Source organism: Otolemur garnettii, unplaced genomic scaffold (genome assembly GCF_000181295.1).
Source record: "Otolemur garnettii isolate 467f Iridium unplaced genomic scaffold, OtoGar3 scaffold00044, whole genome shotgun sequence".
Classification (NCBI taxonomy): Eukaryota; Metazoa; Chordata; class Mammalia; order Primates; family Galagidae; genus Otolemur; species Otolemur garnettii.
In genome coordinates, this window is record NW_003852439.1 from 8,230,311 (window position 1) to 8,240,346 (window position 10,036).

The 10,036-nt window shown below is 55.7% G+C and overlaps 1 protein-coding gene across 4 annotated transcripts in view; it reads right to left on the bottom strand.

The window, feature by feature from the left end:
- Positions 1-1,686: 1,686 nt before the first annotated feature.
- ZNF598 (zinc finger protein 598) overlaps positions 1,687-10,036 on the bottom strand; it is a 12,318-nt gene continuing 3,968 nt past the window's right edge. Inside the window, exons 2-12 of one of the 4 annotated variants that reach the window (XM_012805854.1) lie at positions 7,319-7,431; positions 6,595-6,724; positions 6,048-6,259; positions 5,738-5,955; positions 5,210-5,309; positions 4,663-4,850; positions 4,457-4,526; positions 3,584-4,347; positions 2,976-3,126; positions 2,709-2,859; positions 1,687-2,618 (exon numbers count right to left, since the gene is read on the bottom strand). In XM_012805854.1, the coding sequence (XP_012661308.1) occupies positions 2,265-2,618; positions 2,709-2,859; positions 2,976-3,126; positions 3,584-4,347; positions 4,457-4,526; positions 4,663-4,850; positions 5,210-5,309; positions 5,738-5,955; positions 6,048-6,259; positions 6,595-6,724; positions 7,319-7,431 (2,451 nt within the window). In that variant the 3' untranslated portion in view covers positions 1,687-2,264. Of the gene's footprint in view, positions 2,619-2,708; positions 2,860-2,975; positions 3,127-3,583; positions 4,348-4,456; positions 4,527-4,662; positions 4,851-5,200; positions 5,346-5,728; positions 5,956-6,047; positions 6,260-6,594; positions 6,725-7,318; positions 7,432-10,036 lie in introns of all 4 variants that reach the window. The other 3 variants (XM_012805853.1, XM_012805850.1, XM_012805852.1) reach the window with 3 other exon arrangements.

The window sequence follows — 10,036 nt, forward strand, 5'->3', positions numbered from 1 at the left end:
GTCTATTTTTTTGGTTGCAGTTTGGTTGGGGCCAGGTTTGAACCTGGCACCCTTGGTATATGGGCCCGGTGCCCTACTCACTGAGCCACAGGTGTCCCAGATGGGGGGATTTTAATCTTTTTTTTTTTTTTTTGAGACAGAGCCTCAAGCTATCCCCCTGGGTAGAGTGCCATGGCTTCACAGCTCACAGCAACCTCCAACTCCTGGGCTCAAGCTAGTCTTCTGCCTCAGCCTCCCAAGTAGCTGGGATCACAGGCCCCTGCCACAATGCCTGGCTATTTTTTGATTGCAGCCATCATTGTTGTTTGGCGGGTCCGGGCTGGATTCGAACCTGCCACCTTAGGTGTATGTGGCTAGCACCTTAGCCACTTGACCCACAGGCACCGAGCTGGGATTTTAATCTTAATTTTTTATTTCTAAGATTCCTAGTTGGTTCTTTTTCATAACCTCCTGATTTAGTGAAGGTGCTGCTGCAGTGGGGCCCAGTTAGTGTGATGGCTCCTGCTCCTGCTCTAAGGACAGTTCTTTTTTTTCTTTTTTTTTTTTTTGGAGAGACAGTCTCTTTGTCACCCTCAGTAGAGTGTCATGGTGTCACACAGCTCGTAGCAACCTCCAACTTCTGGGCTTAGGCGATTCTCTTGCCTCAGCCTCCCAACTAGCTGGGACTACAGGCGCCCACCAAAACGCCCAGTTGTTTTTTTTGTTGCAGTTTGACTAGGGCCGGGTTTGAACTCGCCACCCTCGGTATATGGGGCTGGTGCCCTACCCACTGAGCCGCAGGCGCCACCCAGTTATTTTCAATATCCTTAACTAGGTGTCCCATTTCCCAGGTTGCTCCACTCTTTGGCAGGCTGGTCTTGCTTAGAAACAGTGTCATCCTCTACAAAGAGGGCATCACCTGTGGGAGTCCTCCCTGGTGTAGAGGGGAATGCAGGTGACCTCTACCCAGCTCAAGAGGGTCTAAGCACAGCCACTACCAGGTTACCACTTGAGTCCCAGTTTAGTCCTCAGCTTTAGGCAGCTGGACAGTGCCAATACAGCCATGTGGCTCTGACTCAGACCCTCTGTAGGTCACTGACTTTGTCCCTTTATCATCTTGGGTGTCCTTTTTTACTTATTTTAGAAATACATCTGTTTTTTCTTATCCAGGGACATTTTCTTTGCCTTTTCTTTTTTTCTTTTGAGACAGAGTCTCACTCTGTTGCCCCATGCTAGAGTGCCATGGCATTATAGCTCACAGCAACCTCAAATTACTGGGTTCAAGCAATCCTCCTGCCTCAGCCTCCAGAGTAGCTAGAACTACAAGTGCTGGCCACAAGGCCTCACTAATTTTTCTATTTTTAGTACGGGGTCTCACTTTTGCTCAGGCTGGTCTCAAACTCAAGCAATTGTCCCACCTTGGCCTCCTAAAGTGCTAGGATTACAGGTGTGGGCTACCACACCCAGCCTTCTTTGCCTTGTTTGAATGTGGCTATGCATTTAGAACCTTTTTCCTGTTTAGGTGTTTGAAGCAGAAAGGGGGGGCGGTTCAGTGTCTGGTCCTTCCTCCAAAATACTAGATCCAAATAACTAAGCATAAATAATTTTGCCACAGTGTTTCAGATATGCACTTTCCCCACCTATTTCTAAATTGGGCTTCAGGATATACTCAGGAGGCGGAGAAGCTCAGAACACCAGCTACATGCAGTATTGCAAAATAAATTTATTTGAAGATAAACTATCTTATAAAAGGCCAGAGGCAATTTAAGATTCCCAGATTCAGCTTGTCTCATAAAAAGATTCAACTTCAAGTAGCACAATTTTGTGTCTGTTTTTAATCCTGAACATTCTTGAATCACGAACAGCCAACTGTTTACACAACTAATGTGACATCTGACTCCAGCACCAGTGGACAACTTTCAGGCTTGGGGCCGCAGTTGCAGCAGCCCTCTGATTCTGGAGGGCCTAGATCAGGCCATTGTGACCTCTGACTTTCACGACAGGACAGGTCTCAGCACCCCAACCCTACCCTCCCTTGGTACCTTCCAAAAGCATGAGAGTACAAACCAAACCAGCCCACTCCTGAGGCAGGTGATGGAACTTCTGAGTAATAGTGTGCTGATGGGCAGGGTGGACCTCCCTGGTGACTCCCTGGTAGGCCTGGCCAACCAAGAGGCCTGAGCAGGCAGCCTCACCTGACTACCTGGCTGCCTGGCAGCCAGGAGGAACAAGGAAGGAGAAAGGATGCTCATAGGTGTAATGGCTCCTGTCCATGCCGGCAGGAGCTACGTGATGATCCTGGCAATGGCTTGCAGAGAGGGGAAGTCATCGTCCCGGGCAGCATGCAGCGCCTGGTGGCTGCTGACATCACCATGAGCAAGTACCTGCTGGCAAGTAGGGCACACACAACAATCCAGCCCCACCTGCCGGGTGTCAGTCTGCCATGCACTCTTCTTGTTCTTCTTGGACTTGGTGCTGGGAGGCTTCTCACGACTGCGGAAGTCAGTATGTGCAGACAGCAGCTCCTGCTGCTTGGCTGTGTCAGGCAGCAACACCAGCAGCTCGTTAAAGATCTTCTGGAAGTTCTCCCCAAGCAGGTCCCGGCAACTTTTGTAATACTGGGCAGCAGAGATCACTCCCTGCCACCCAGAGAGCCAGACTCAGTCACTCCCATCCCAGGCCTGGTCGTAGACAGATGGGCTGGCCACCCACATCCCTGGCCTCCTGACCTGTCTGAACTCCCCCGAGTGGCTCTTGAACTTGCTGAAGCAGGCCTCGTCGCTCTGCAAAAAATCCTTGATGGACTGGATGAGCTGCAGGTTCCTCTCCCGAAAGTTCTCAGGGACCAGGTAGGCCCGTGGTATGGGTGGTAGCCTGGGCCTAGGGTCAGGAGATAAAGATGTGGTAGAGGTGTCAGCTTTTAGGGTGGCCCAAGTGGAGGGCACCCTCCCCCCAGGCCCCAGTGCCATAGGACTAGGCGGCCCAGCTACACTTACGCTTTTGTGGTGTTGGTAGGGCTGGGGACGCAGGCTGTGTGGGGGCTGGGCAGGAGCCCTGAGAAGCCAGGGGGTGGCTTACTGACGGGGGGCGCCAGACCTGGTGGGGGTGGGGGTGGTGTAGGCTTCACAAGCACCACAGTGTTGAAGCCTGCAGAGGCAGTAGGACAAGACCTGGAATGTGACCCTCACTGGACACCATTCCCATAGGCTGCCCAGCCCAGAGTCAGACTCTGCCCATGGGCCACATCTTGCTCTGCAGAGCAGGCTCAGGGCCAGCACCCTGCCTACATTAATTCATATGACTGCAGACCTAAAGGATGCTACAATCTCCTGTTTCATGGAGAGGAAAGGGACACAGTGCAGTCAAGTGACATGTGCAGTCAAGAGGTGGCTCAAGGCCATGAGGGTTGCAGATGGCTGCAGCCTGCACATCCTAATGGATTGCTGGCTACAGATTGCTGGGAGGTAGGACATGGGTTTCCCTGCCCTCCTTGTCTCAGGCCTATTGGCTGTGCTCCTATCTGCACCCATGGACTCTAGCTGCACTCTACTTCCCTGGTCTCATCCTGATGTCCAAGAAACAGGCCTGAGCCCAGTGCACATACCTGGGGGAGGCGGCATCCGGGGTGGGCAGGGGCCACCTAGTGCTGGGAAGTCGTCTTGGGGTGTGGGGCAGGGGAGGGGCCCCAGGGGCCTTGGGAGCCCAGGGGGTTCCTTGGGGGTGCTCCGTGCCAGGGATAGGCCCTCTGCGTGTCCATTGACGATACCAACTGGCCCTTCGGCTCTGCTGGTGGGAATGTCAGGGGCCTGCTCAGCCCCAAGGGACTTTGGGGTACAGCTGAGGGGCAGTGGCTGGGGCGATGTGGCACTGGGCTTCTCAGAGCCCACCTTCTTCTTCTTGCCGATTTTGGAGGTCTGGGTGGAGGTCTGGGTGGAGGCTGGCCCCAGTGGGGAGGAGACAGAGACTATGGTGTGCACACTCCGCAGCTCCTGCCCTCTCTCCTCCTCCTCTGTGGCGGGTGGGCCACCCTTCTTGCCCCTGCTCCCCTTCCCAGCCTTCCTGGTGGGCTGGCTGCCCCCACCAGCAGCCTGGGCTGCTGGGCTGGGCTGCACCATCTTCTTGCTGCAGTTGCTGTTCCAGGCAGAGATGAGGCTGGTAGGGGCAGCGGCAGCACTGGGCTTGGAGCCTGAGGACACCAGGGCAGGAAAGTCCTCTTCCTGGAAGGTGTTCCTGTCTCTGGGAATAGGGTACACGAGCGCCAACCCTACAGGGCCTGGGGCTGTTGCTGTGGAGCAGGAGGAGGATGTGGAGGCAGAGAGACTGGGAAAGTCTTCATCCTTGAGCTTGGGGGCAGGTGATGGGAGGGTGCTAAGTCCAAGGAGGAGAAAGGTAGTTAGTGGCTCACCAGGCCCCAGCCTGCTCCACACCTGCCCACCTACCACCTGCAGGGGCCCTGCCCAGCCCCCTGGACACATACCTCATGGGGGAAGCTCCTGTTGCGAAGGTCTCTTGGCTTAAGGGACCATTTGTTGAGGTTTCCCTGGCACCTATGAAAAATCAAGGACCCCAGGTCAGGCATAGGGATAGGTGCTCCCCATTGCCCAGTAGAGGCCGTGATGGTCTCAGACACTGAGGTCCTCATGAACCAGCCTCCTTCCCCCAGCCTAGGCAGGACTGGCTCACTTGGGCCTTCGCCCTGAGTCCGGAGCATACGCCGGGGACCACGGGGCTCTTCAGATCCCCGAGCTGCTGTCTCCTCCTTCTTGGGCCTACTGCCCTCCTCCCGGTCTTCACTCCTGCGAGTCTCCTCCTGTTGCTGTGCAGCCACTGAGGCCCGGATGACAGCTGCCACTTCTCGGTCCTCTTCTTCCCTGCGGTGGGGAGGCTGGCCTTCAGGCTGAGCAAGGCGCAGGACCACAGCTTCAGGCGGGAAGAGCTTGGGCCTAAAGCCTGGGGTAGCAGCTGGGACCTCCTGGGCTAGCACAATTTGCACTGACCTCTCAAGTGACACAGACCCTCTTACCCACCCCAAACCACAGGCTGTGGCTAAAACTACAGAAAAGAGGAAGAAACTCCTGCCCCCAAAGGGCACTGAGCAGACCTTGCTGCCATACTCAGTACCAGAAACTCTGGCCAAAGTCCCCTAAGCCCATGCCTATCCCAGTTCTGCTGCCAGCCAGGTGGTGCCAGGAGAAGGTCAACGGCACACAAATCTTCCTACCTCTTGTACCTCCAGCTTCCTCGGCGGCTCTGCTGGGCTCCACGTGCACCAACCCGGCCCATGCGGCTGTACCTGTCCACCTCCTCGTAGTCCTCACCTCCAATGACCCCTGCAACCAGCAGACATCCTGTCACTGCCCCTGGCCCTGGAATGGCAGGAGTGTCTGAGGCCAATGCTTAGGCTCAGACAGCAGAGACTTCCCAGCACCCCCATGGCACATGGACTTGGGGCAAGGCAGACACCTTGGAGAGTCCACACCAGCCATAGACCTATATGACCTACATGCCCAGTCACAGCCTCCTGACCCAGGAGAGAGCCCCATGGACTCCAGATCAGCAGACACAAGGCATCGCAGGAGAAAGTGTTCCCAGCCTTCACCACCATGTTCCATGCTCACAGCTCATCCACTGGTGAAAAGGTGGAGGTTCCATGGGTAACCCTCATCTGCTGCTAAACCGTGGTGAGCTGATTCCAGACCTAGGTCTGAAGCCCCCAGAGCAGGGCGCTGGCCATGTGACCTCCAAGCACCCTGCTCACCCTCATTCCGGCGTGAGTGGCGTGGTGCATAGATGAACTGTAGGTCAATCTGGCGATTCTGGCGGGCCTCAGCACGACTCCGGCTGTGGCAGGCTGTCCTGTGTGCCTTGAGGTCGATCTCAGTGCGGAAAGCATGCGTGAACTGCTCTGTGCTACAGCGGCCCTCCTCACATAGGAAATGCTTCTCCCGGAAGTGCTCTCTCAGGTATGCATAGTCACTGGAGGGGGGACAGAGTGTTAGCAGGAGTCCAACCAGCCCCACACCAAACCAGGGCTCTAGGGGAGGGCTGCTTCTGTCCCCCTCACCTACCTGTAGTAGTCCTGGGCCCCATCTGCATCACAGAAGTGGCAGAAGTAGTGGTCACGGCGCAGGTGCTTGAGAAGCTCATCATTGTCTAGGTAGCGCTCATCGCAGAACTTGCAGAGTGGGTGCCCACGATGTGATGTGTCGTCAGGGTCCCCCTGCATGCGGTGCCGAGCTAGGTCCTTGCGTGAGTACCACTTGCGTTCATATGTGAAGATCTGCAGGATAAGAGGGGCTGGGCACAGGGCAGGGCACCCTAGCCTCCCATCTATTCCCAGGGGCCAGCATAGAACAGCAAGCAGGAGAGGGCCTTGATGGCACCATGTACCCCACCCCCCATCTCCTAAGCCCTGGACACTAAGAGCCTGGTGGGCCCCTTCAGCCACCAGAAGCTCCTCCCTGCTCAGGTCATGTGATGCCCTGGGAGACCTGCCTAAAGCAGCTACGAGCCATCCAGGATCAGAGGCAATGTATGGACAAGCCTCTCATGGCTGATAGTTCCATCTCCTGTACCACCACTAGTGTGGCTCTTCTGGGGTCCCTGGGGGTGCACCTGAAGGTGTTGGAGACATAGCCGGCAGCAGAAGAGCTCATGCTGCTTCCTCATGTGCTGCTCCAGGTCCCCGAAGAGGCTAAAGGGTGGCAGCTCTGGGCACCGCGGGCACTCATGCTGCAGCAGCTGCCTGGGGAGATACCAAGAACCACCCACTATCCCTGGACATTCACCAGGAGTAGGACCACTCAGCAGGCCTTCAGGCCCACAGCCCAGGCCAGACACAAGCAAGACCATGAGCGGGGTCGATCTGAGACCCAGAAGACAATGGCTAAGCCCAAACAGGACCTGGGTCAGAAGCCCTGATTCTATCCCAGCCCAACCCGTCCCCTGGAAAATGGGGATCAACCCTGTAACAACTGCATTTTCATGGGTTTTTGGGCCATAGGCTAAAGCCTGACTTATAAGAGCTCATGTACCCCTCAGAATCCCAGAAAGCAAATGCTGTACCCACACTGCTCACCACCTCTACTTCTACGTATGGGGGCAAGGTGAGCACCCTGGTCACAGGAGAAAAACTCAAAACTCACAGATGTCACACAGCTCGTCCTTGGAGGCTGAGGCGGGCACCTGGCCCTGACATCAGATGCACCAAATACATCACCCTAAGTCTCCTCAGAGTTGTAAGGAGCAATGGAGGTACTCCCATCCCCACCACAAAGGTCCACACAGATGCAGATGGCTATAGAGACCCTCGGACTCAGGGCCTGAAGATTCCCCTCACCTGTACAAGGCAAACACTTTTCCATCTGCAAAGTAGATGTCATACTTCTTTTCATGCTGCAGTTGGTGGAGGGGGATGGTGGCAAAGGCAGGAAGCTTCTTCCCAAAGACCACCTAAAAGTGAAGCCACAAGTGAGTGTGTGGTAAGCAGGGCTGCAGTCTCTGGGCACACCACTGAGGCTCAGAAGAGGAGCTACTCAGAGAACCTGGTGAGCAGCGGCCATTAGTGCCCAGGCCTCCTTTCTTGGTACCAGACTACCTTCCTGGGGTTGCCAGGCAGAAGACAGAAATATGATGCTCAGCCTTTCCACTAGGCAGCCAGGAAAGTCCCAAGGTAGCCACCCCATGGGAAGCAGACTAGCTTTCTCCTGGCTTTCACAGGAGAAGAGACTCATTCCAAGCAGCCTCTAAGGAAGTAAGGCTGCCAGCCATGATGTATCAGCTGACCACATATCAAGGCCTGGCCACCCTCATCCAGCGCCCCCTCCCCTGCATTTCCATGATACCACAGAGTGAGGACTCTACCACAGGACTAGCATCTTGAGCCAATCACCTTGGTCCCACTCCTTGTCTGTTGTTCTGAACTGTCTAGGATACCTTGGGGACCAGCTGATGGTACTCAGCAGGGCTGGCACAGATACCCACAGCCAGGGCCCATTTCTCAGAGGTCTCCAGTATCTGCTGGAGCCTGGCTGCTCAAAGACTCCTCTCCTGTCCCTTCCTGCAAGGGCAGGAGGCAAGGCCTTATGGCATGCTACTCTATCCCTAATATAGCCTGGGGTCCCTGCTGGTTCTGGAAACCCCCCCAGGGCTCCCTCACCCTGTAGTACCCCTTTTTCTCCATGAAGCTCCTCTGACGAGGACCCTCACTGCCATCACATTCCTCCTGGGATCAAGCCCTTCAGTGGCTATCTTCTCTCCACTTGGCACTGCCCCTGAGCCTGGCACTGGTCACCTGCCTCAGAGTTCACAAAGAAGCTCCGAGGCCTCACTAACAGTTAGTTAGAGGACATCCTTACCTTGGGAAATGTCACGTCAAGGTCATCTCTGTTATGTTTGGCCTTTAGGACATTTGTGACCAGAATAGCCATCAACTCGGGAGAGTGAGCCTCATATATGCTTGTGGTGCTGGGGTGGCCTCACCCTATTCCCAGCAGCAGAGTAGTTAAAGATGGTTCCCCAGGAGAGTCAGAGAAGAATCAGGAGAGCTCACCTCCACTTTTGCCATGATATGGAGAGAGAGTTAGGAGACCCATAGCTACCCCTCAATACCACCTGTTAGGAGCTGGGGGCACCATGACCTAGCCACACCATTCTAGAGGATCTGGCGTAGATGGGCAGTGGCCCTGACCTTTCTCATTCTTGCCATCATGTCAGGCCGGGTGGGGTAGATCTGGCTACTTGTCTCATCCCAGGTGGGTGCCTCATCCCCTCCTATGACCTTCCTCAAGTGGGAGGCACAGTCTGTCCAATCACAAAAGATGTGGGCCCACAGGAACAGTACTACCTGCCCCTGACTTTCTTCCTTCCTAGCAGCTCCCCCCAGGCCAAGTGTGGGGAAGGTTCCTGGTCTTTGCTAGCCTCTTCTCATGGGTCCTGCCCTCCCAAGGCGAGCTCACACGCAGCCCTGCCTCCCAACCTCCCCAGCCCAGACCCTGGCAGGCGCACATGGCCCCTGGTGCACTGCCTGCTGGGACTCACAGGCACTCAACAGTGCCACACCCCACTGCAGCTTCTCTGAGGCAGCACAAGCAGCAGATCCAGGAGCCCTGGCGTCTGCCTGTAAAGCAGCCAGAAGAGCAGCCGCGAGGGAACTCCATGAGGCTGCCAAAAAACATCCAAGCTCAACAGACTCAGCAGAGGGAGGAACAACTTCCTTCCCCAGAGGAAATCTGTGCCAGGGTGCCCCCTTGGTGCCTCTGCCTCAGTGCCCCTCCTCTCAGCTGTGTGTTCCACTCCGCCCTGGGTGACGTCTCTTCAGGCTTCATGGAGACAGGCCAGGACATGGCTACAGGGAGGAGACTCATTTCCTCGTGGACTATGGGCGGGCCGCAGGGCACCCGTACCATGTATCTCCTCAGAGTACTGCCTGTGTATAGGTGCAGTGCCAGGTCACACTCGGGTCACTGGATACTTGTCTGTCTTTGCCACTCTATAGTCCCTGGCGCCCAATTCCCCAAGCAATGCCTGTACACTGCAAGCCCATAAGAAACCTCTGTGGGACCTCACTGGTGGGACAGGTGGACTTGTAGTCAGGACAGCTTCTCTGAGGGGACAAGGAAGCAGCAGAGAAGAGGTGAGGAGGCTGGGCAGGAAGGGTCAACAGTGCCCAGCAGGAAGGACCCTAGAACAAGAAGACTGAGGGCATCAAGGTACACAGCCAGGAAGCCAAGCCTGCTGTATTACGCCAAGGGTGCTCCTCATGCCATCAAGGCAATAGGACCAGAAGAACCTGAAGCAGGCACAGGGTAGGGGTTTTGGGAATCCATCTGCACAGTGGGCAGGACAGGCAGTCTGGTAGGGAGGTCCTGGGCAGTCTGGTAGGGATACCCCAGGTTGGTTCAGCTGAGCTAGCTGGGAGATAAGAAAAGAAGGTCTTGGCTCAGCGCCTGTGGCTCAAGTAGCTAAGGCGCCAGCCACATACACCTAAGGTGGTGGGTTCGAATCCAGCCCGGGCCCGCCAAACAACAATGACGGCTGCAACCAAAAAATAGCCAGG